The sequence below is a fragment of the Mixophyes fleayi genome, chromosome 9 (genome assembly GCF_038048845.1).
Source record: "Mixophyes fleayi isolate aMixFle1 chromosome 9, aMixFle1.hap1, whole genome shotgun sequence".
Classification (NCBI taxonomy): domain Eukaryota; kingdom Metazoa; phylum Chordata; class Amphibia; order Anura; family Limnodynastidae; genus Mixophyes; species Mixophyes fleayi.
In genome coordinates this window covers 13,663,751-13,690,807 of record NC_134410.1, presented here as the reverse complement: position 1 = coordinate 13,690,807, position 27,057 = coordinate 13,663,751, and the positions used below count along the sequence as shown (strand labels likewise).

Below are 27,057 nucleotides of genomic sequence, written 5' to 3'. Positions count from 1 at the left end.
ATCTGGTTGTCTCTGAAGATGGTTCCCTATCTTCCATGGTGAATGGAAGAAATTCACCTGATGGTGAGAAAGTCATTGTGATTCGTGGAAGGCAGGTAGCCACTACCATTCCAGCTTTCAAGGCCGAGCAGTTTAATTTTACTTTCTACAATTTTGCAATCTAGAATTTCTGGCTCTCTATTTTTGAGTTGAAACAGGATGCAAATAGCGAATATCATTGTAAACATGAAAAAAGGGCACTCACAACACTCAAGCCATTGTAAGGTTTTAAGGCTGATATTGTTGTGGGCAGACCAGTTTGTCCATGACATCTTGGCAATGTACATGTAATAGAGAATTAGGAGACAGACTTCTTGTTTCACCAGCGGCTGTATAATGGTGAATGGATGCTGCATCTATTGAATGATCTGGAGTTGCTGCTGATTACATCCTGAATCAATCACAAGATTCTTCTTCATTTTGCCAGGTTACTGGATAACACCCATGTTTCAAAGCTGAACTCCTATTTTCCTGGCAATTACAGTTTCTCTATTGTTTATTCACTATTCCTCTGACTTGTCTCATCATTTAGAAGGTATACTGGAAGGAGTTTTGGCTCTGCTCATTAGCCTTAATCGAGCAGTTGCTTGAAATGATAATTCTTAGATGATGAGCTTATAACAGGGTCTGGATATCTTACATTTCCCGGTGTGATCATTGCAGCCATATTGATTCCAATTCTTCCTCATTTCCCCCTTTTCTTGCAGGCATTGTGCTCCCACGTTTCCTTGTTTACCCGAAAGATAACTTTTCTTTTACTATTTGTGTCAGTAAGAAGTGTTTTTGAGCTGGTAGTGCTCTCTCATTGATCTCCCTTGCTTGTTTCGAATGAGTATTAAGCAGTACTTCAACCTGTGTCTCATTTCAGCCTATAGTGGTCTGTGTATTGCATATTAATCAGGAGTTGGTCTTATCATCCCTGTGCCCCATCCATGGAACGTAATGGAGGTGATGCTTCATTCTCTAGATATTGTGCTCTATCAACCTGACTATCTCTTCAAAAGCAGTAGTTACATTGAGGGATGTCTATTTAAACGGCACAAGAAGGAGCTGGGCAACACGCCAGGCCTTTTTGACAATTGAGGCACTTGTTCCTTCCAGGCTTATTACTTATTTGACTCTTGCAGTAGGTTATTCCTGGGCTGTGCATCATGAGGGCTCGGTGGACCAGGTTTGCAGAGCAACCAACTGTTTGGCTCCTCATACCTGTTCGACGGTTGATAGCATTGATGTTGCTGCTTGTTTGTATTTGGGAAGACAATTCCTCCAATCAGCTGTCTCCCATTCCTATCTCCTGGCAGTTGGTGTCTCAACCATCCCACAATCTGTGCTCCCTTATAGCTGGCGGAGAAAGAAGGATTTTTGTACTCACCATTAAATCCTTTTCTATGATGTTTGTAGTGGGACTCAGACCATCCCACACAGGAATGTATTTGTCTTTGTGTCCTCTTCAGCTGCTCCTGTTTTCCTTGTTTTCCTCTCCTTGTTTGGCTAGTGGTAAACTGTGGATGATCTGGGCTATAATGGATTATAAAGGAGAGGCTTGGTCTATTTTCATCCAGCGCCAACCTCCTAGTGGGTGGGAATAACCCATCCCCTTTCCCATTAAAGGCATAGCACAAAAGTATTTACTGGAAGATATCCATATTATTTCCCAACCTCATCTCCATTCACGCTCCATCCCGCCCTCTTCGTTCGGCTAACGACCGCCGCCTCTCTTCCCCCCTGGTTACCTCCTCCCATGCTCGCATCCAAGACTTCTCCCGCGCTGCCCCCCTCTACTGGAACCAGCTCCCCCGCTCCATCAGAACTTCCCCCAACTTGTCCAGCTTCAAACGGGCCTTAAAAACCCACCTCTTCCTTTAAAGCCCTTCAGCCCCCCACCCATTGACCTCCTCCAAGTCTCCCCCTACCCCCCTCCCTCTCCTGTCCCCCTCCTACTTCCCTCCTTTTCATTCTCCTCTCCCCCCCCCCCTCCGTCCTTGCCTCCGTTATCCCCATTCCCTCCTCCTACCATTGTGTCTCTGTCCGTCCTACCCTCCCCTTAGATTGTACGCTCCTCCGAGCAGGGCCTCCTCTCCTTCTGTTCTCCACCACCTTAACTCTGCTCTCCAGCTCCTTGTCTCCTCCGTGAGGTCCTCCGGCCCCTGTCTCTACCCCGCTGGGGGCTCTCACCTCTAATCTAGCTGTTCATTGAGCTTCTGAGTTACTGTGATTTCTGTTAACTGTACTGTGCTGTCTCACCCTGTATCGTGTTTCTGTCTGTCCCTGTACGGCGCTACGGACACCTAGTGGCGCCCTATAAATAAAAAATTAATAATAATCAAATCATGTAACTACAACAAAGTTAGTGAATTTGGATCTGATATTGTAAAATAAAGTTACATTTATAAACCACACACAAGTCTCCTAGCAACAAACAGAACAAATCATAGCACGTAATCACTGTGTCCATGTACTCACCACCTTTACACACAGCAGTCACACACTATGCTGAGCTTCTGGCTCACCCACTATTAGGTGCATGTATAGGACAAGGTTTTCCCATCGCACAAAACACTGTAACTGAAGATCACACAGAGCTCTGAGCTAGTCGCTCGTATACAGTCCTGCAGGGGGCTGTTTGCTGGCTGGACATAAGGGATCTTGTAGTTGGTCCTATAACAGCTGGAGAACCACTGGCGGCCTAACCCTGCACTGGGCAGATTGCAGCTAATATCTGGTCGGTTGCTCTGGGTTATCATACACAAGATATTTGCTACAGTATATTGATTAATGACTTGAGAGAGAGGACCTGTGGCCCGTTTTGTTCTAAAGAACAACACGGGCCGCGCATTATTGCTGTTACTACGGTAATTTCAATACTGATTTTTCCTTGCAGATCTGAGAGCCGCGAGCAAAAATCTGCGTTAAAATTACCACAGTAACGGTAATTGAGCGTGACCCACTTTATTCTGGGAATTGAATTTCCCTCCCAGAGTAGCAAACGCCAGAGCTGTTCATGTCAGGATCTGACACTAGTTTTAGAGAAGAGATCTGTAACTGTGACAGTTGTTTTGAACGAGAAAGCGTTAACCAAACTAACTCCCCACCAGGAGGTATATACTGTATCATGTATAAAGGTGTTGCCTCTTCTACCTAGCTGCCAGAATATTGTGCCCTCATGTAATGATCCAGGGTCCTGTTGTCTGTGTTATATTGATTCTGTGATCGTCTCCTGACCACTCCTAAAGTTTATCTTCACTGTTGATGTATAAATACCATTAGTTATTCTGTTATTTCCTGTTTGTTATTCCATCTTCTCTAGTTATTTCAGAAAAGAAGTTTGGCTTCAAGACAACCAGCAGTAAGTATTTTGTTATGTGCTGCTTGTTCCTCTGTTCATTCCTCCATGTATTATAATCACACTTAGACGTTTCATATATGTGATGTGAACATGTGAGGGGGGGTGGGGTGACTATTACTGCACCTAATCCCTGTATATACTGTAATCACTGTACAATGTGTGTGAGGGGCTGCTCTGTCTGTGGTGTAATCATTGTACAATGTGTGTGAGGGGGCTGCTCTGTCTCTGTGGTGTATATAGTGTAATCATTGTACAATGTGTGTGAGGGGGCTGCTCTGTCTCTGTGGTGTATATAGTGTAATCATTGTACAATGTGTGTGAGGGGGCTGCTCTGTCTCTGTGGTGTATATAGTGTAATCATTGTACAATGTGTGTGAGGAGGCTGCTCTGTCTCTGTGCGGTGTGTATAGTGTAATCATTGTACAATGTGTGTGAGGAGGCTGCTCTGTCTCTGTGTGGTGTATATAGTGTAATCATTGTACAATGTGTGTGAGGGGGCTGCTCTGTCTCTGTGATGTATATAGTGTAATCATTGTACAATGTGTGTGAGGGGGCTGCTCTGTCTCTGTGCGGTGTGTAAGGTGTAATCATTGTACAATGTGTGTGAGGGGGCTGCTCTGTCTCTGTGCGGTGTGTATAGTGTAATCATTGTACAATGTGTGTGAGAGGACTGCTCTGTCTCTGTGGTGTATATAGTGTAATCATTGTACAATGTGTGTGAGGAGGCTGCTCTGTCTCTGTGGTGTATATAGTGTAATCATTGTACAATGTGTGTGAGGAGGCTGCTCTGTCTCTGTGTGGTGTATATAGTGTAATCATTGTACAATGTGTGTGAGGGGGCTGCTCTGTCTCTGTGGTGTATATAGTGTAATCATTGTACAATGTGTGTGAGGGGGCTGCTCTGTCTCTGTGGTGTATATAGTGTAATCATTGTACAATGTGTGTGAGGGGGCTGCTCTGTCTCTGTGGTGTATATAGTGTAATCATTGTATAATGTGTGTGAGGGGGCTGCTCTGTCTCTGTGGTGTATATAGTGTAATCATTGTACAATGTGTGTGAGGGGGCTGCTCTGTCTCTGTGGTGTATATAGTGTAATCATTGTACAATGTGTGTGAGGGGGCTGCTCTGTCTGTGTGGTGTATATAGTGTAATCATTGTACAATGTGTGTGAGGAGGCTGCTCTGTCTCTGTGATGTATATAGTGTAATCATTGTACAATGTGTGTGAGTGGGCTGCTCTGTCTCTGTGGTGTATATAGTGTAATCATTGTACAATGTGTGTAAGGAGGCTGCTCTGTCTGTGTGGTGTATATAGTGTAATCATTGTACAATGTGTGTGAGGAGGCTGCTCTGTCTCTGTGGTGTATATAGTGTAATCATTGTACAATGTGTGTGAGGGGGCTGCTCTGTCTCTGTGGTGTATATAGTGTAATCATTGTACAATGTGTGTGAGTGGGCTGCTCTGTCTCTGTGGTGTATATAGTGTAATCATTGTACAATGTGTGTGAGGAGGCTGCTCTGTCTCTGTGGTGTATATAGTGTAATCATTGTACAATGTGTGTGAGGGGGCTGCTCTGTCTCTGTGGTGTATATAGTGTAATCATTGTACAATGTGTGTGAGGGGACTGCTCTGTCTCTGTGGTGTATATAGTGTAATCATTGTACAATGTGTGTGAGGGGACTGCTCTGTCTCTGTGGTGTATATAGTGTAATCATTGTACAATGTGTGTGAGGGGGCTGCTCTGTCTCTGTGGTGTATATAGTGTAATCATTGTACAATGTGTGTGAGGGGGCTGCTCTGTCTGTGGTGTATATAGTGTAATCATTGTACAATGTGTGTGAGAGGGCTGCTCTGTCTCTGTGGTGTATATAGTGTAATCATTGTACAATGTGTGTGAGGGGGCTGCTCTGTCTCTGTGGTGTATATAGTGTAATCATTGTACAATGTGTGTGAGGAGGCTGCTCTGTCTCTGTGGTGTATATAGTGTAATCATTGTACAATGTGTGTGAGGGGGCTGCTCTGTCTCTGTAGTGTATATAGTGTAATCATTGTACAATGTGTGTGAGGAGGCTGCTCTGTCTGTGGTGTATATAGTGTAATCATTGTACAATGTGTGTGAGGAGGCTGCTCTGTCTCTGTGGTGTGTATATAGTGTAATCATTGTACAATGTGTGTGAGGGGGCTGCTCTGTCTCTGTGCGGTGTGTAAGGTGTAATCATTGTACAATGTGTGTGAGGGGGCTGCTCTGTCTCTGTGCGGTGTGTATAGTGTAATCATTGTACAATGTGTGTGAGAGGACTGCTCTGTCTCTGTGGTGTATATAGTGTAATCATTGTACAATGTGTGTGAGGAGGCTGCTCTGTCTCTGTGGTGTATATAGTGTAATCATTGTACAATGTGTGTGAGGAGGCTGCTCTGTCTCTGTGGTGTATATAGTGTAATCATTGTACAATGTGTGTGAGGGGGCTGCTCTGTCTCTGTGGTGTATATAGTGTAATCATTGTACAATGTGTGTGAGGGGGCTGCTCTGTCTCTGTGGTGTATATAGTGTAATCATTGTACAATGTGTGTGAGGGGGCTGCTCTGTCTCTGTGGTGTATATAGTGTAATCATTGTACAATGTGTGTGAGGGGGCTGCTCTGTCTCTGTGGTGTATATAGTGTAATCATTGTATAATGTGTGCGAGGGGGCTGCTCTGTCTCTGTGGTGTATATAGTGTAATCATTGTACAATGTGTGTGAGGGGGCTGCTCTGTCTCTGTGGTGTATATAGTGTAATCATTGTACAATGTGTGTGAGGAGGCTGCTCTGTCTCTGTGGTGTATATAGTGTAATCATTGTACAATGTGTGTAAGGAGGCTGCTCTGTCTGTGTGGTGTATATAGTGTAATCATTGTACAATGTGTGTGAGGAGGCTGCTCTGTCTCTGTGGTGTATATAGTGTAATCATTGTACAATGTGTGTGAGGGGGCTGCTCTGTCTCTGTGGTGTATATAGTGTAATCATTGTACAATGTGTGTGAGTGGGCTGCTCTGTCTCTGTGGTGTATATAGTGTAATCATTGTACAATGTGTGTGAGGAGGCTGCTCTGTCTCTGTGGTGTATATAGTGTAATCATTGTACAATGTGTGTGAGGGGGCTGCTCTGTCTCTGTGGTGTATATAGTGTAATCATTGTACAATGTGTGTGAGGGGACTGCTCTGTCTCTGTGGTGTATATAGTGTAATCATTGTACAATGTGTGTGAGGGGGCTGCTCTGTCTGTGGTGTATATAGTGTAATCATTGTACAATGTGTGTGAGGAGGCTGCTCTGTCTCTGTGGTGTATATAATGTAATCATTGTACAATGTGTGTGAGGGGACTGCTCTGTCTCTGTGGTGTATATAGTGTAATCATTGTACAATGTGTGTGAGGGGGCTGCTCTGTCTCTGTGGTGTATATAGTGTAATCATTGTACAATGTGTGTGAGGGGACTGCTCTGTCTCTGTGGTGTATATAATGTAATCATTGTACAATGTGTGTGAGGGGGCTGCTCTGTCTCTGTGGTGTATATAGTGTAATCATTGTACAATGTGTATGAGGGGGCTGCTCTGTCTCTGTGGTGTATATAGTGTAATCATTGTACAATGTGTGTGAGGGGGCTGCTCTGTCTCTGTGGTGTATATAGTGTAATCATTGTACAATGTGTGTGAGGGGGCTGCTCTGTCTCTGTGATGTATATAGTGTTATCATTGTACAATGTGTGTGAGGAGGCTGCTCTGTCTCTGTGGTGTATATAGTGTAATCATTGTACAATGTGTGTGAGGAGGCTGCTCTGTCTCTGGTGTATATAGTGTAATCATTGTACAATGTGTGTGAGGAGGCTGCTCTGTCTCTGGTGTATATAGTGTAATCATTGTACAATGTGTGTGAGGGGGCTGCTCTGTCTCTGGTGTATATAGTGTAATCATTGTACAATGTGTGTGAGGAGGCTGCTCTGTCTCTGTGGTGTATATAATGTAATCATTGTACAATGTGTGTGAGGAGGCTGCTCTGTCTCTATGGTGTATATAGTGTAATCATTGTACAATGTGTGTGAGGGGGCTGCTCTGTCTCTGTGGTGTATATAGTGTAATCATTGTACAATGTGTGTGAGGGGGCTGCTCTGTCTCTGTGGTGTATATAGTGTAATCATTGTACAATGTGTGTGAGGGGACTGCTCTGTCTCTGTGGTGTATATAGTGTAATCATTGTACAATGTGTGTGAGGGGGCTGCTCTGTCTCTGTGGTGTATATAGTGTAATCATTGTACAATGTGTGTGAGGGGGCTGCTCTGTCTCTGTGGTGTATATAGTGTAATCATTGTACAATGTGTGTGAGGGGGCTGCTCTGTCTCTGTGGTGTATATAGTGTAATCATTGTATAATGTGTGTGAGGGGGCTGCTCTGTCTCTGTGGTGTATATAGTGTAATCATTGTACAATGTGTGTGAGGGGGCTGCTCTGTCTCTGTGGTGTATATAGTGTAATCATTGTACAATGTGTGTAAGGAGGCTGCTCTGTCTGTGTGGTGTATATAGTGTAATCATTGTACAATGTGTGTGAGGAGGCTGCTCTGTCTCTGTGGTGTATATAGTGTAATCATTGTACAATGTGTGTGAGGGGGCTGCTCTGTCTCTGTGGTGTATATAGTGTAATCATTGTACAATGTGTGTGAGTGGGCTGCTCTGTCTCTGTGGTGTATATAGTGTAATCATTGTACAATGTGTGTGAGGAGGCTGCTCTGTCTCTGTGGTGTATATAGTGTAATCATTGTACAATGTGTGTGAGGGGGCTGCTCTGTCTCTGTGGTGTATATAGTGTAATCATTGTACAATGTGTGTGAGGGGACTGCTCTGTCTCTGTGGTGTATATAGTGTAATCATTGTACAATGTGTGTGAGGGGACTGCTCTGTCTCTGTGGTGTATATAGTGTAATCATTGTACAATGTGTGTGAGGGGGCTGCTCTGTCTCTGTGGTGTATATAGTGTAATCATTGTACAATGTGTGTGAGGGGGCTGCTCTGTCTGTGGTGTATATAGTGTAATCATTGTACAATGTGTGTGAGAGGGCTGCTCTGTCTCTGTGGTGTATATAGTGTAATCATTGTACAATGTGTGTGAGGGGGCTGCTCTGTCTCTGTGGTGTATATAGTGTAATCATTGTACAATGTGTGTGAGGAGGCTGCTCTGTCTCTGTGGTGTATATAGTGTAATCATTGTACAATGTGTGTGAGGGGGCTGCTCTGTCTCTGTGGTGTATATAGTGTAATCATTGTACAATGTGTGTGAGGAGGCTGCTCTGTCTCTGTGGTGTATATAGTGTAATCATTGTACAATGTGTGTGAGGGGGCTGCTCTGTCTCTGTGGAGTGTATATAGTGTAATCATTGTACAATGTGTGTGAGGGGGCTGCTCTGTCCCTGTGATGTATATAGTGTAATCATTGTACAATGTGTGTGAGGGGGCTGCTCTGTCCCTGTGATGTATATAGTGTAATCATTGTACAATGTGTGTGAGGGGGCTGCTCTGTCTCTGTGGTGTATATAGTGTAATCATTGTACAATGTGTGTGAGGGGGCTGCTCTGTCTCTGTGGTGTATATAGTGTAATCATTGTACAGTGTGTGTGAGGAGGCTGCTCTGTCTCTGTGGTGTATATAGTGTAATCATTGTACAATGTGTGTGAGGGGGCTGCTCTGTCTGTGGTGTATATAGTGTAATCATTGTACAATGTGTGTGAGGAGGCTGCTCTGTCTCTGTGGTGTATATAGTGTAATCATTGTACAATGTGTATGAGGGGGCTGCTCTGTCTCTGTGGTGTATATAGTGTAATCATTGTACAATGTGTGTGAGGGGGCTGCTCTGTCTCTGTGGTGTATATAGTGTAATCATTGTACAATGTGTGTGAGGGGGCTGCTCTGTCTCTGTGATGTATATAGTGTTATCATTGTACAATGTGTGTGAGGAGGCTGCTCTGTCTCTGTGGTGTATATAGTGTAATCATTGTACAATGTGTGTGAGGAGGCTGCTCTGTCTCTGGTGTATATAGTGTAATCATTGTACAATGTGTGTGAGGAGGCTGCTCTGTCTCTGGTGTATATAGTGTAATCATTGTACAATGTGTGTGAGGGGGCTGCTCTGTCTCTGGTGTATATAGTGTAATCATTGTACAATGTGTGTGAGGAGGCTGCTCTGTCTCTGTGGTGTATATAATGTAATCATTGTACAATGTGTGTGAGGAGGCTGCTCTGTCTCTATGGTGTATATAGTGTAATCATTGTACAATGTGTGTGAGGGGGCTGCTCTGTCTCTGTGGTGTATATAGTGTAATCATTGTACAATGTGTGTGAGGGGGCTGCTCTGTCTCTGTGGTGTATATAGTGTAATCATTGTACAATGTGTGTGAGGGGACTGCTCTGTCTCTGTGGTGTATATAGTGTAATCATTGTACAATGTGTGTGAGGGGGCTGCTCTGTGTCTCTCTGGTGTATATAGTGTAATCATTGTACAATGTGTGTGAGGAGGCTGCTCTGTCTCTGTGGTGTATATAGTGTAATCATTGTACAATGTGTGTGAGGAGGCTGCTCTGTCTGTGTGGTGTATATAGTGTAATCATTGTACAATGTGTGTGAGGAGGCTGCTCTGTCTCTGTGATGTATATAGTGTAATCATTGTACAATGTGTGTGAGGGGGCTGCTCTGTCTCTGTGGTGTATATAGTGTAATCATTGTACAATGTGTGTGAGGAGGCTGCTCTGTCTCTGTGGTGTATATAGTGTAATCATTGTACAATGTGTGTGAGGGGCTGCTCTGTCTGTGTGGTGTATATAGTGTAATCATTGTACAATGTGTGTGAGGGGCTGCTCTGTCTGTGTGGTGTATATAGTGTAATCATTGTACAATGTGTGTGAGGGGGCTGCTCTGTCTCTGTGGTGTATATAGTGTAATCATTGTACAATGTGTGTGAGGAGGCTGCTCTGTCTCTGTGGTGTATATAGTGTAATCATTGTACAATGTGTGTGAGGGGGCTGCTCTGTCTCTGTGGTGTATATAGTGTAATCATTGTACAATGTGTGTGAGGGGGCTGCTCTGTCTCTGTGGTGTATATAGTGTAATCATTGTACAATGTGTGTGAGGAGGCTGCTCTGTCTCTGTGGTGTATATAGTGTAATCATTGTACAATGTGTGTGAGGAGGCTGCTCTGTCTCTGTGGTGTATATAGTGTAATCATTGTACAATGTGTGTGAGGGGACTGCTCTGTCTCTGTGGTGTATATAGTGTAATCATTGTACAATGTGTGTGAGGAGGCTGCTCTGTCTCTGTGGTGTATATAGTGTAATCATTGTACAATGTGTGTGAGGAGGCTGCTCTGTCTGTGTGGTGTATATAGTGTAATCATTGTACAATGTGTGTGAGGGGGCTGCTCTGTCTCTGTGGTGTATATAGTGTAATCATTGTACAATGTGTGTGAGGGGCTGCTATGTTGTTTATAAATTTTTATAAATTTTCAGCTGTGGCGTTTTCATCAAATTTAATCAAGACTTTACTTAAATCTTCCATTGCTGAGATCTAAAGTCCCTGTTCTCTTATTATGGAAAAGTTCCTAGGGTCCAGGCAAGGACTTAGATTAGAGTATTAGTTGGTACTAAACAATAAGTTTGAAAGAAAGAATTATGGTGATCCAAATTAATGATGGGCACATGTGGGCCTATCCTGTCACTTGGCCAAACAAGATCAATGTTTTTGGCCACCTACATCAGCCATTTACAGAGCCAGATTAAGGGGTTCACAGTGGTAGGTGCCCTGGGCCCCCCTCTTTCATGGGGCTCAGACTAGGGATTTACAACGCTGCAGCTCATTCCGGAGCCCTGACCTTAACTCTGAGTAGATGGGAGAAAATGTAATTATATACTAAAGGGCTTACCATTCAACACTCATTCCGTAAAACTACCCATACATGAAAGAGAAAAAATCCCAACAAAGCTCACAAAATCTCAACATTGCTGAAAATACACCACTTCAACATGTCCTGACTAGAGATGCTCAAGCTCGGTTCCCCCGAGAACCGAACACACCCAAACTTGGGATATCCGAGTACCGAGCTGAGCTGGCTCGGTACTTTTGCGCTTTTTTGGAATTCGAAAACGAGGCAAAATGTCATCGTTACGTCATCGGATCTCGGGAGTTTTGAATTCTATAAGTACCGCCCTCCACGGCGATCTAGTGCAATTTCACAGAGGGACACAGAAGGGGTAACACAGTCTGTATAGCAGTTGGGCAGCAAGCTAGATAGAATAGAAAGAGGAGGTGGTAGCATTGTTTAACAAAATCTACAGTGACATTCAGGAGAGCTCCATTGCTAATTATCATTGCTGAAATACAAATACTAGGGCTGGCAGGCTTGGTGGTGTAAAACTGTAAATCTGCAGTCACATTCTACTGTGTTATATAGGTAATGTCAGATGCCGTCCCTGCGCCTCCTCGTTAGGCAGGGACGGACGTCTGTCTCTTCCTGAGCGCCCCGTTGCTAAGCAACGGGGACGCGTCTTCCGGCGGCGGGGTGCGCAGGCGCGCCTGTCGCCATAGCAACGGGACGCGCTTCTGGACTTCCTGTCAGCAGTCAGAGCAGCCGACCGCCGATCCGCTGCCACCAATGAGGACTGACCACTTCCCATTTATACCCTGCTCTGACACCATTAGGGTGCCAGAGCAAATAGTTTATCTAGCCTCCAGCGTTCCTGTTACTCATATAGTATCCTGCTTGTTTGACTTCTGTTACTGACCCGGCTTCCTGACCTCGCCTTTGGATTCTCCTTTTGTCTTGTCCTGCTACTCTGGTTGACCTCAGCCTGCTGACTATTCTCTGCCTCCTGATTTGGTACCTTCTCTGCCCGTTTGGATTTGACCCTGCCTGTACGACTACGGATTTCCCTGTGACCTTGCAAGTAGCTACCTGGGAGGGCCGCGACCTGCACGTCGCTCGCCGTGAAGTCCAAACTCCCTTGCGGGGGTCCCTGGTGAATACCGGCGGCGTGTTAGACTCCGCGCCTCCTTGTGTAGTAGTGCCAATATTTGCAGGTACTGAAGTCACCACTGTGACAGGTAACATACAAAGAGGAGAGCTCCATTGCTCTATTGGTAATTGTCATTGCTGAAATACAGCTGAAATAGTGCTGACAGGCTTGGTGTAATTCTGCAATCACATTCTACTGTGTTATATAGGTAAAACACAAAGAGGACAGCTCCATTGCTAAGTGTCATTGCTGAAATACAAATACTCAGCCTGGCAGGCTTTTCTTCTGACTTTGCAGTCAAAGTGTACGGTGTTATAAAAATGGATTCACAGCAGTACACAGAAGAGCAGGAGCACCAAGCAGCTGCTGGCACCATTCATGATAATAGTAATGCCTCTACGTCATCTGGTAAAGCCTATGTAAAAGTGCATAGTGTTTTTAAGTCCGGGAAACAAAAATGTAAAAAAACACCTTTTACCTTGGTGAAGAAAAAACGACCTGTAATCCAGGCAAAGTTATCTGCAGAAAAAATAAAATTGCCAACATGCCATTCTACACACGCAGTGGCAAGGAAAAAATGAGGCCTTCGCCTTTCTCTGAGTGCGAGTTCTGCAACTGTCACTGAGGCATCTTCTTGTAAGGTCACTCGTGAACAAGCAAGACCTTGTCATTCGGACTCCAAAAGTGGTGTCCAAATACTTTAACGTGTAAAAGCTGAGCTGGAAGAAAACAGTAAGGCATTAGAGGAAAATATATGTTCCGATTCAGAAATGACACAAATCCCTGAGGAGAGTCTATCCACGAGTGCTATGTGTAATCGTGACCATTCTGATAGTGTACCTATAAAGAAGGCTCAAGTGTAGCCGGTGATACACAAATTGAGGATGCCACGATGGAATTGCAACAGGATGAAGGGGATATGTGCGTAGCAGACAAGGGCGCTAATGAGGATGTTGATGAGGATGATGTTGTTTGTGTAAGTCCTGCACCGGTGGAAGCAGTTCAGGCACGTGATAAGAAGGCTATTGTCATGCCTGGACATAAAACCAAAAAATCCACTTATGTTTGGAATTATTTTTACCCTAATCCTGACAACAGTTGTCATTTGTAGCGTATGCAATGCCACAGTCAGTCGAGGTAGAGACCTTAACCATCTAGGAACCTCATCCATGTTACGCCATTTGAAGCGAATTCATGGCAAGCTGTTGGGAAAATCAGAAACTTATGCTAAAAAGATAACAACAAGCAGTTCATTATCGGCTAGGACCCTTCCCTCACCTACATCCCCGACTCCTAAAGAACAACACGGGCCGCGTATTTTCTTCTGACTTTGCAGTCAAAGTGTACGGTGTTATCAAAATCGATGCTGTTAGTACGGTAATTGCAAGCGAGCATAAATCTGCGTTAAAATTACGACAGTAACGGTAATTGAGCGTGGCCCGCGTTAGTCTGGGAATTTAATTCTCCCCCAGAGTAGAAAACGCCAGAGCTGTTCTTGTCAGGATCTGACACTAGTTTTAGAGAAGAGATCGGTAACTGTGAAAGTTGTTTTGAACGAGAAAGCGTTAACCAAACTAATTCCCACCAGGAGGTATATATTGTATCATGTATAAAGGTGTTGCCTCTTCTGCCTAGCTGCCAGAATATTGTGCCCTCATGTAATGATCCAGGGTCCTGTTGTCTGTGTTATATTGATTCTGTGATTGTCTCCTGACCACTCCTAAAGTTTATCTTCACTGTTGATGTATAAATACCATTAGTTATTCTGTTATTTCCTGTTTGTAATTCCATCTTCTCTACTTATTTCAGAAAATAAGTTTGGCTTCAAGACAACCAGCAGTAAGTATTCTGTTATATGCTGGTTGTTCCTCTGTTCATTCCTCCATGTATTATAATCACACGTAGACGTTTCATATATGTGATGTGAACATGTGAGGGGGGGTGTGACTATTATTGCACCTAATCCCTGTATATACTGTAATCACTGTACAATGTGTTTGAGGGGCTTCTCTGTCTCTGTGGTGTATATAGTGTAATCATTGTAGAATGTGTGTGAGGGGGCTGCTCTGTCTCTGTGGTGTATATAGTGTAATCATTGTACAATGTGTGTGCGGGGGCTGCTCTATGGTGTATATAGTGTAATTATTATACATGATAAACATAGTTTGATCTTCTTACAGCATCTTACACATCCTCTGACTCCTCCAACAAGCCATTGAAAGCCTGAGTGTAAGTTACTGAATAATATGTGAGATCCTCACACATGAACATGACTGAATGATAGGGAGTAATAAATCACTGTGTGAGTGTAATGTATTAGGGTAGAAATGTGAGATTAGTACATTGAGTGGTACACATCTATGGCTGTATTATTAGAATAAGAGGTGTTATATGATGGAAGTGTAATTATTATCTGCAGCTTTAAAATGCTTATAGTTGATAACATAACCGACAAACCTTAGTCTTAACCTGAATCTTAGGTAATACAATAAAAGACACAACACCGACTTGTTGGCAAAATAACTCATTTATTTAAATAAACCGGAGCTGCCATGGTGGCAGGAGAACACTATATTCAACCTTGTCCATCCACAAAATGCACACTGTTTGTTACCATTAATAGGACAACCATCCCCAGGCTATCCGGATCCCACACAACTCTGGGCTAATCGTAATGCACCGCAAGCCAGCCCAGATGAGCTGTACTTGCACCGAACCTGAGCCGACCTTCGCAGGGTACGGGTTCCAAACACCTGACTAACATATATGTGTGTTTACCCACTTTGTATACTTCCAAACAGTGTTCAGCTGCCACGCCAGGTTCCCTCCTGAACCTAGGCCCGCCACCATACTACCCCTTTAATGAACTTTTATTATTATTATTATTAATTTTTATTTATAGGGCGCCACAAAGTATCCGTAGCGCCGTACAAGGACAAACAATGGCACAGTACAAGGTGAAACAGCACAGTACAAGTAACAGTAAGCACTATAACTCTGGGGGCTCAGGCACAGCATGAAAGAGAGGGAGGGAGGGGAAAAGTGAGTACAGACAGGTAACTATGGCCCAAGAGGGTGGGCACGGATGACAGGTTGAGAGTCACTGAGGGGAGCGGAGAGAAGCGAGAGGAGACAGAGGGCAGAGGGACTGAGAGGAGGTGAGCTGAGTAGCTGGAGAGCGCAGTTAAAAGTGATGGAAACAGAAGGTAGGAGAGCCCTGCTCAAAGGAGCGAACAATCTAAAGGGAGGGGAAGACAGACAGACAGACACATGGATGAGACGGAGAGACGGGAGAAACGGAGACGGAGTCGAGGAAGGGGGAGAAGGGAAGAAGGAATGAGAAAGAGAGGTAGCCGACTGGTGGGAGTTTAGGCATGAGACTGGAAGGCTTTAAGGAAAAGGTGGGTATTTAATGTTCGTTTGAAAGAGAACAGATTAGGGGAAGTTCTGATGGAGCGGGGGAGCTTGTTCCAATGGAGGGGAGCGGCGCGGGAGAAGTCTTGGATACGTGCGTGAGAGGAGGTAATCAGAGGGGAAGAGAGGCGACGATCGCAGTGAGCGGGAGGGAGTGTGAATAGAGATAAGGTTAGAGATGTAGGGAGCAGTGGAGTTGGCGAGGGCCTTGTAAGTCAGAGTGAGGAACTTGAAAAGGATTCTGTAGGGGAAGGGGAGCCAGTGAAGGGCTTGGTAGAGTGGGGATACAGAGGTGGAACGGCGAAAGAGGAAAATAAGCCTAGCAGCAGCGTTAAGTACAGATCTAAGGGGAGCGAGATGAGAGAGGGGGAGGCCGATAAGGAGAAGGTTGCAGTAGTCCAAGCGGGAGATAATCAGAGAGTGGACGAGAGATTTGGTGGCATCCTGGGAGAGGAAGGGCCGAATGCAGGCAATGTTGCGAAGCTGGAAACGGCAGGATTTGGCGAGAGAGTGAATGTGAGGGGCAAAGGAGAGAGAGGAGTCGAGGATGACACCTAGGCAGCGGAGTTGGGGAACAGGGGAGATAGATGAGTTATCAACAGTGATGGAGAGGTCAGAGGGGAAGGAGGTACGAGAGGGAGGAAAAACAATGAGTTCAGTTTTAGCAAGATTGAGTTTAAGAAATCTAGAGGACATCCAGGAGGAGATGGCAGAGGCATGCGGATACCCTGGAAAGAAGGGAGGGAGAGAGAACAGGAGAGGAAAGGTAGAGTTGAACTTGCCTAACGTCTTCTAAATAGCCTCAATAAATATACCTAACCCCTCATTCGTTAGGTGCACCCCATCAGGTCTATATAGGCCCAGGTTCTGAAATCTAATTCCTGGGTGCTCGATTCACAGTCCCCTGATTGACCGTAGATATTTTCCCATAACAGCATTCACCCTCTTACGGGCACGGTCTGCCAGTCTTCCGTCCGGAAAAAGATCTCCATACTAGCCGGGGAACTATGTCGGACCAGCACAGCACCAGTTCAGGCCAGGAGGCATGCACCCATGCTAGGTCGGACACTATGGCTAGGCGCAGTTCTATAGATTTGGCATTGCCAAAATCATTTCCACCCAGATGTACAACCAGAATGTGCATGACCCCCATCTCCGCAATTTTTCTGGACATTAGTCCTTAACAACTCGCGCCTCCTCATTCCCCTCCAACCTAAGCAGGACATCACTACTGGGCAGGGGAGCACCGCTGTGTCACCAGCTGCACGGTGCAAAGCAGCCCAATGAACAAGTGAATTACCCAGGACCCAGATCTTCAGCGGAGTTCCATGCACTGTAATGCAGCAAAAACATATATCGTTAAAGCATCACACAGCATCATAGCAATCCCATAGGCCATTGGAAAAAACATTGAAACCACTGCACATCTAGATAAACAAGACCCACCCTAAGAGAAGAAGAAGCATGATGCAGGGATAAGAAAGAAACAAGAAAGCACTAGCAGAAGGTTGAGAAGAACAAGAAGATGAGCAACACAGGCAAAAGTAAAAACCGTCAAAAGCTTGTGGTACCAATAGCCAATCAGGTCCACTTTTAGAGGGAAAATCCGGAGAAGTCCCTTCACGCCCCTGCAGCAAGCAACAGAGTCCTGTGTCCACGCATGAAATGGAGGATAAGAAAAGTTCAAGAGAGAAGAAAGGGCCTCACGTATCTCCGACATGCAGTGGACTTCCATCTGTCTAACTCCTGAATATATGGGCCTGACTCCCCATACACAGCTGCAGACGTGGCCGCACCTATTCTAAACTAACGTGTGCCAAATTGCTTATTATTCAAACACAAGGAATCCAGCGTGCGCATAAAACCACCGTAAACTGTTACAGCTTGAGGAGGTGGGCCTCATTACGCCCCAGCCACAGCAATGCATCCTTTAACCTCAGTCCAGAAAAGCCAGCGACCACTTGCACCGAGCAGTCATGCCGAGGCGCAGCGTAACTCCCAGACCCTTACCCAGCTGATCCGCAGCACCCTGCAAGATAGTGAATAAGGGGATAAAAGTGAGTTTAGCCGTAGCCAACGAGGTTTATGCCAGGCTCCTTATTCCGGCCTTACAATCTACCATACATAAGCAGGCAGAGAGAACCGCTAAGAACCCGCTCCGGGGAAAGCTTCTGCAAACTGTTTCAATTACCCCTAGACATAGCTTCCACCAGACTAGTTTCAATGTCAGAAACATGCCAAGCAAAGGAGATGTCCTAAGACAGCCAGCAGCACACCGGTCTTCGGAGCAAGCTAAATGTCTGGGGACGAGGAAGCACTCTGCATATCAATTGCTCACACCACTCCTAGGCTGTCCCCAGAAGACACCCAGTTTACCCTGAAATCTAGCTGACCATAGCTCTACTGCAACTATGATGAAAAAACATTCCCCGCAGGACCACATTAACAATCCAACCGGAACAGATCCAATCACCCCGCCAGCGTGACATGCGCCAGCCACCGGTGAAGTAGGACCCAAACCCCACTGAGCCTGCGGCATCCTTGAATAACTAACTCCAAGCTGGAAATTAGGGGGTCGGCCAGACACGGACACTGATTCAATCCTGGAGAAACAGTTTCTATACCTGAGGAACCTGATAGGGAAGCCAGGTCGACCCTCATCCAGTCGTACCGATAATCTCCTCCACAAGTATCATGGCCAGCAGCCTCCATGGCTTGATACACCGCATCATGTGCCAGAAGAGAGATTAGTATCTTCCTCGCTAAACAAACACAGCAACCCCTGCGACCCATAAATTACTTAATTGATTTTCACCATCCTAAAATATAGACTCCGCTAAAATATGCATCTATAATAAATGTAAGTTGGAGCCTACAATATGCAAAAAGAACACATGGATGAAAGAGGACTGTACCCCAGATGGTAAGAACAAAGCATGAGGCCACATACCTAATAAATTCAGGTAGTCAATATAATTCAATGCAGCATTATCCATAGTACCTCTACTCAAGTTTATAATGGTATAAAGCATACGTCAGTGCTCGCTTCATTGTAAGTTTTAAATTTGACTAGTCTGACCAAATTTTATATATATATATATATATATATATATATATATATATATATATATATATATATATATATATATATATATTACACACAATATATAAATGCAATGTATTTTAAATAGATTAAAATAAAAATTGTATAACAACTTAATCACCAACTGTTGTGTAGGTATTTAGCTATATAAACAGACTGGGGTGATCCGACTTTGTGACATCAGCCCTCTGGTGACATATCGGGCCTGAGTCATTAAGGGAAGGCACAAAATGGAGTAAATGTTCCCTGGGACAAACCATGTTACAGTGCCAGGGGTGCAAGTTGGTTTATTATTTTGCAAATACGTTAAATACTAGCTGTTTTTTCATGTAGCACACAAATACTTGATAGCTTTATTTTTACACTGAAATGTAAAGTTAATCTAGGACATGACCTACCCCAACTATAAATCGGTCCTCACATTTTAAGTTTACTTCCCCCTTCAATAAAAAATGGTTTTGCCCAGGTACACAGTTACTCCTTTTTTTATGCTTTGCTCTCCTTAATGAGTCAGGCCCATCGACTTTAATTTGTGCCTTTCAGAATGGCAAGAAGACAGCATATACATCGAATTAGCTTAATGTGCCCTTTGAGAACTTAAACCAGCTCTATTTTGATTTACTTCAATACTTATAAATTAAATACAAAGGCTTCATAGGCTGAAAAACATTTTTACCTCATACTTACCAACTTGTTGGAGCTGTCTTCCGGGAGCCTGCTGGGGGACGTGGGTGTGATGGGGGCCGGGCGCAAAAAAACGCGTAATTTTGGCCATGCCCCCTGTGATGTAATGACGCGAACGCGTCATTTTACACCGGGGCGTGGCTAAATGCCGGGATTCACAGAGAATCGCGGCATTTTGGACCAATTTCTGCCCACTTCACTAGGAAGTGGGCAGAATTCGGGAGATTGTCATACTCTCCCGGGAGTCCGGGAGACTCTCCCAAGATGCGGGAGTCTCACGGACATTCCGGGAGAGTTGGCAAGTATGTTTTACCTGCTACTAGAGTGCTGAAATGGATTTTGAGAGGTCACTTGGAAAGGGAACACAAATGAAGCACAGTGAGGAAACTACAATAGCACTATTTATGGTTGTAGTGGTATATGCGGAGTGTGTAACCAGGGTGGTATCTACAAGTGAAGATGGCAGCATAGGAAAAATATGCTGTAAAAACAAAGCGTAGGAGGGGTGATATGTGGAGACAGTAGGTGAACAGGGTGTAATGAAGGAGTTGCACAAGGACAAAACTGGAAGTGAAAGACAGATAATATAAATGCACATAAGGTTTTCTGCAGATGTGAGTCTCCTGGCAAAACCTGAAGAAAGTGGAGGGAAATAAATTAAAGAAAAAGGCGGGGAGTGGGGTATTATACAAGCTAGAGGTGCTGGGAGAGAAAAATTGCAGAACAGTACAGGAGAGGCAAAGGAGAACAAAGAAAAAGTGAAAATAAGAAACATTAGGAACACAAATCCTTCTTATCTGCTGCAGCTACACTTCTGTGTAACTCCTGATTGCTGCCCTGGGCTGAGAGTGATCTAACTTCACCCCACTCCTTTTAAGCTAACAGCCCTTGTTCCTGCCCTCTTCATGACACCTGTCTGTACATCACCACACCTACTCAACTTGTTAACCCTCAGTAATCCAAAATAGTTATGTACTCCAAACTAAAGCTGTTTATTTCCCTTGGGTTTAGCTCATCCCTCAGTTCTAATTCTCTCTCTATCAGTGACGTCTGATCTGACTGAGCTGCAGAACAATCAGCAGCTGATTTATATATTAGCAGATAGTGGTCAGCAGTGTCAGACTGGGGCATGAAGGGCCCACCGGGGGAATGCAGTGATAGGGGCCCACTACATTGGGGTGTGGCCAACTGTAAGAGTGGGTGTGGCCAGTTAAGGGGGTGTGGTCAGCCCATGGAGGGCAATTTATAGCACTATAGTGTGTTCCTTAAAGAACAAAGTGGACATTGCAAATTAGTGTTTCACATGTATCATGTACAAAAAAACTTTAGATAAAATATATATCAATCAATAAAAAATATTCTGGAAAGCTGTATTATTCGCTGTGTTGTGTGTCTGTCAATGTGGAGGGAGCTGAGTAACGCTGAATTAGTAATACTAAAGGAGTATTTTTGGGAAGGGAGGGAATTTAGTAAGACAGGTATAAAAAAAAAAAAGCGTTTAATTTGCTATAGGGTGTTGAAAGCTACAACGTAAAGAACAAAGACACCTGGTAAATAAATATATATAGTATGTGTGTGTGTGTGTGTGTGTGTGTGTGTGTATATATATATATGTATATATATATATATATATATAGATAGATAGATAGAGGAAATAAGTCTTTATTTTTACTTGTGTTTCATCTTATAAGGCTTTAGTGTGTTTAAGCTGCACAAGTAAAAATTGCTGTTAAACAAAAAGCTTCCATTCCCTACATTTTTCGTATATTTTATGCTGCAGTATTATTTTGAAGGACACGGCTCTCTACACCCGCGCTGTAGTGTATAACAAAATATGGCACAAATATAGCGCTACCTCCAAGCTGCTCAGTACTTATAAATGGGATTCCACTTAATCCAAAAACCATACATAGATGGAGAAATTATATGTACATAAAAGCGCTTAGGGTTGTACACATAAAGATGAAAAGATGTCCTCACTTGTATTCTGCCGAATGAACGGGGACCATGTAAAAAACAGAAATATGCAGAATAGTGTAATATGTTCAATATAGTCTACAAATGCACAAGAAAAGGTCGCAGACGTTTCCCAAGATATAATGGAACAGCTTCCTAACGATGGGTGGTGAAAGTGAAGATAAAAAGCCTCCTCAGTGTTGTGTTTCACACCACCATCTCCATGTGTACTATATGCTTACAAGAACATTTCTTTGTCAACAGCAGTCAGTGTATAACTTGCTTGTACCTCCAAAGAAATTCTTTAGGTACAATAAACTACCTCAGATTTTCATGCAAAAAATAAGAGATATTCTCTCTAGTGTATTAACATTTTAATGTTATACATATGGATAAAATTTAAAATGTGCATGTAAATACATACAGAAAACAGCCACATCAAATGGATTAAATAACTCCTACCAGATATCCCAAATAAATGAGCAGAAAGTAAGGATATGCCGTGGCCACAGATCACAATATGGATTCCTTCCCTCTGAAGATGTACTCGGTAACTGGTAGAGTCAGATGGTCCAAAAATCGCCAACGCGTCTCCTCTCCCTCTGGAGTCTTTCTCAAGGCAGGATGATGGTTGCTAACACTTCCCTTCTTTTATACAATTCCGGATTGCCGCCAGACACCATGTGACAGCCAAATCGGAAGTGACGCGATTCGCGCTGTCACATATTCATAGTGAGGCTTGGCTCTCAAAAGATGCCGTAGCTGCATCCGGATAAGTCAATAGTGTTTATGCAAAATAACGGTTCCTACGGACTCAACCTATGATACACACGTGATCACATCATTTTTTTCTATAAAACACATGATCGCCAGAACTGGAAGTAAAGCGGCACTGTACCTGACGCATACTCCCCTTTTAGGTCTGACCATCAGGTGATAATAAGGCTCTAATTGGTTAAGAACATTTAACCTTAAATCGCATAAACGCTGCAATATCCACATAGATTCTAAAAATTACACATTGCCCTAATAAATAGGTATTCTTCCATGCGCAGTAGTGTGTTTGTGAAGTGGTGCCGCCGCCGACATCTGAAGACATGTGTTCCCCGTAAGCGCCGCCCTTACAGCGGAGGGGGCGGAGCTTAATCCCCGCCGGGCCTACCGGTGGATAGTCCGGCTGCCCGGCAGGCCAGTCTGAGGCTGGTGATCAGCATATCTTTATATCTGTTATATCACAGGGACAGTGAGGGAACCGAGTAATAGAGATTGGTACTAGGTGAGACATCTTTTCTCTCTGTAAGAGATTATGTTATATTAGTATATAATTATATTATATTAATATATCCGCTTAATGTGACTTAAATGAAAATGGCTATAGGCATCATATAGCTGTATAATAAACAACTAAGCCAAAGTAGAGCGCTCCAAACAAAAGCTGCCCCAGAAGTATAACTAAGATGTCACCACTTCACCATATATAAGACATAGCATACAAAATAATACTTCTCATAGGCGCAATTGTTGTAATCACTTAAATCTAAACATTTCATATGTAAATGGATATCTCAATATGGGAATTATTCCATTATTACCATATGAGTGTACAAATTAAAATACATTTTTATATTTAAGTGATTACAACAATAGCGCCTATGAGAAGTATTATTTTGTAGCATATAGCTGTAGTTCAGTTCTCATCCTCTCTTGTAATATTTACTGTTTTTTTCTGTTCGTAAGATGACCGGATAGATACCGCTATTCCTATGTACTCAGATAGTATCTAATAGGTATTAATGGCGAATTTGTTCTTTACGTTTATACAGCAAAGACAGACGAGATCACAATTGATTGTTAAGTATATCAGTAAATTATGTTATTTAGATTATACTTTAGACATATTTAGATCACTATAAAGGCCTCTTTTGTTATTTTGTGTCTTTATTTTTTCTTTGTCATTTTAGATCCAGAATCCACAAAGAGGAGAAATGCTGAGGCTTCCGCTGCCATAGACCGGGCAGATTCCCACCCTTCACTTGTCTTCTGCTTGTTGTTATCAATACTTCTAATGCTGTGTAATATAAAGGGAACCTGACATATACAGTAACTCAGCTTATATGCATCAAATGTCCTGATCCTCAAATGGAAACCTGGACACCCTGTGATATGAAGGTTACTCCGCCCCTTACATGATAACTCCACCCACTTGTTATTTTCATATTTTTAATATGTGGTTAGAGGACATGTTTGGGGTAGGTGTATTTCTATGGGTGCAGTTATTCTGTAAAGGGGGTGGATAGATACATCACACATAAAAAAGAACTATATATATATATATATATAATGCCACACTGTTACAGGCCGCGGCAGCCGCAGGAACCGCTGCGACTAGCATCGCCTATCTCTGACGTCCCAGTCCTCATAGAGACGGCCGTCCAGGTCATGGAGACAGCCGGGACGTCCTTTTCGGTTCTCAGCCGGACCGTTGCTAGAGCAACGGCAGACGCTGATCTGATAGATTATCTCGCCCTGGCAACACAGGGCAGCTGGGTGCATGCGCCGGGACTTCTACTAAGCCGGCAGGCTATTAGCATTAAATACATTTATTAAGCCACTGTTGGGGGGGGGCTTAATATGCCATTTCATCGCATGTCCCTGTTTGGCTGTCTTGAGTATTTAAGGCAGGGAGGGCTTAGCCTCTCTGCCGGTTATAGCGTGGATTCTGTCTGTTGCTGACCTGCTCCTGTTCCTGTGGATACCCTGTCCCTCTGTTATTGGACCTCCTGTTGTGACCTTTTGCTCTGTTTCTGGATTCTGCTTTCGTGCTGGTGACCCTGACCTTTTGGATTGTTATTTGACTATTCTGCTTGCTTCGGACCCCTGACCTCGGCTTCCGTTGACCATCCATTGCCATCTGACCTGCCTCCTCTGGCCCTGCCGCTCCGGTGTTGTTAATAAACTTACACTGCAATAAGATACGGGAAAGGCGGCTGCTATAGGCGAAGACCTCTACCGCTAGTTCTGTAAGTTTATTACGAGACCGGCAGTCTAACACACACAACACAAATATTTCCATTAAATTTGTGTTAGGGCAGGTGTATATTAAGTGCAGGATCTATACACACATTATCAGCCTATATTATCTACTGATTTACTAGGATTACACTATAAGATTTACCTTTACATTATATCTGTAATAAGGTCTGGATTTGAATATGGATTTTCAATTTTATGTTTTTCATTATATTCTTTTATAATTCATTATTTGTAGGTTGATTCTATTAATGATTTATTATGTGATAGTATATCATATCTTCCACCATGTCTTATTTCATCCGGGACACAATTCCTGCTGCCAGTCTTCCTACTTATATTACATCTGAAAGAATCTGGGCTGAATTGAGGAATATAGGATATGTCCAGTCACAGGAGAAGTTTTACTCACCCATCCTCCTCCTCAGCCAGAATAACTGGTGGGATCCCATGTCAGGTTCCCCCCATAGTACAGGAGTACTAACCCTGACAGCACTGGATCCTCTCCTGATGTCAGTAACAAGAGGAAGAGCCGGTGGTAGTCACTAACGCGACTACCACTACACCGACAAGGCCTTACCCGACTTGATAAGGCAGAAGGTGCCAATGACAATAGGATGAGAACAGCGAAGTTTTGAAAAGAGGACTTTGCAGAATCAATACAGAAGCCGGCACACAGAAAGTCATGTGACTTTCTCAGACTGTACTATTATTAGGGGGGTTTAATGAGTATTGCAGGGAGCCGCACAATGAAAAACGTTTTACAGCAACCCTTCTACTTGGTACATTTTCAAACTCCCTGCATTATTCATTAAACACCCCTAATATTAGTACAGTCCAAGAAAGTCACATGACTTTCTGTGAACCGGCTTTAGTATTGGACGTTGTTCTGCAAAGTCCTCTTTTCAAAGCTTCGCTGTTCCCATCCTATCGTCATTGCCACCTTCTACCTTATCAAGTCGGATATGGAGTGATTAGCGCATCATACTTTAGACCTCTTTCTCTTTCCATTTGTCCTAATTTGTTAATTTTAGGTTTATGAAGCACCCCTGACTTAAGAATATCTAGATGAGATCCAATTAATATACCAGGGTTTTATCACTCCATAATAATTGGTGCGACTCTTCCCACTTCCCCTATTCCTATTCTTTTACAACCTTATCAAGTCGGGTAAGTCCTTGTCGCTCTTCTCAGAGTCGGGGACACATACCCCATCCATGGCGACAGCGCTATGCTTATTTCTAAAATTAATTCAGAGCTGTTTTTCAAACTTGCCTATTGCTGTAACTTACCAATAAAATGTCCCCGAGGCATCTGAGCCGGATTCTGACCCAGAGGGAAAGCGCTAACTTACCACTTCGAGGGGCAAGTCTCAGGGGAAGTATGCGTACATGACCCCGCTATTCGATTCATGCATACACAGTGGAATCTCACTGCTGGTGGGGGCTCTCCGTTGTGGCCGGAGATAGTGCTTTTCTCCCTGTAATATAGAGACTCCATAGTCATAAATCAGTAGAGACCATTGGATGAAATAGCTTATGATGGAAGATGCGTAATATATTTTTTAATTTGATTTTTTTAGGTTGCTTAGGAGGAAAGTAAGTCATCTAATAATGTTTTCTCACATACAAGTAATGTACGTCACATATGTAGGAATTGGCGCAGTTCTGAGCTGGTGACAGATCAGGTGAATATTAAGTCACCTCCAAGTGTGGAAAAGTCTGCAGTACAGTCTTACACCCCCAAGTCTGTCAGGTCCCCTGAAGGCTTATACACTTGAGAATATTTCATCATTCACATGGGTTCTTACCCCAGTGGGGCTTACAGTCTATTTTCAGTGGAGGAGATTCAGTTCAGTGCGAGGTGTCTCATGGTTGTGCCGGAGAAACCTCACGTCGGAGATTTTAAGCACCTCTCGCCAAATTGACTCTCCCCCAGTTTGTCTTTGCATTGGGAGAGGAAACACCCACACAAATATGGGGATAACATACAACACAGATGGGGCCCCGGTCGGAACGAAACCCATGACCGCAGCACTGTGAGACAGCAATGCTAACCACTGTGCCACCATGCTGGCTGGAGCATTTGTCTTTAGAAAATATTATGGACAACACAGGCATCATTCTCCACACTTCTGCATGGGGATAAAGAAATAAATCTGTTAGGTAGCTCTTTTTGCAAAGAAAGTCTATGGGCTAGATTTACTAAGCTGCGGGTTTGAAAAAGTGGGGATGTTGCCTATAGCAACCAATCAGATTCTAATTGTCATTTTGTAGAAGGTACTAAATAAATGAAAGCTAGAATCTGATTGGTTGCTATGGGCAACATCCCCACTTTTTCAAACCCGCAGCTTAGTAAATCTAGCCCTATGTGGATGTAGCATCAAATCCACAATCAGAATGCAGCTATATCAGCCGCAGGTAACAAGGAGATACTGCAAGAAAAGCTGCTGCAGAT

General features: G+C 43.7%; 1 protein-coding gene across 2 annotated transcripts in view; it reads left to right on the top strand.

Annotated features, from left to right (window-relative positions):
• LOC142102009 (class I histocompatibility antigen, F10 alpha chain-like) overlaps window positions 1–26,581 on the top strand; it is a 176,534-nt gene extending 149,953 nt beyond the window's left edge. For both annotated transcript variants that reach the window (XM_075186513.1, XM_075186514.1), the window contains exons 6-9: window positions 3,347–3,385; window positions 14,223–14,252; window positions 14,594–14,642; window positions 23,532–26,581. In XM_075186513.1, the coding sequence (XP_075042614.1) occupies window positions 3,347–3,385; window positions 14,223–14,252; window positions 14,594–14,640 (116 nt within the window). In that variant the 3' untranslated portion in view covers window positions 14,641–14,642; window positions 23,532–26,581. The remainder of the gene's footprint in view (window positions 1–3,346; window positions 3,386–14,222; window positions 14,253–14,593; window positions 14,643–23,531) is intronic.
• The last annotated feature ends 476 nt before the right edge of the window (window positions 26,582–27,057 follow it).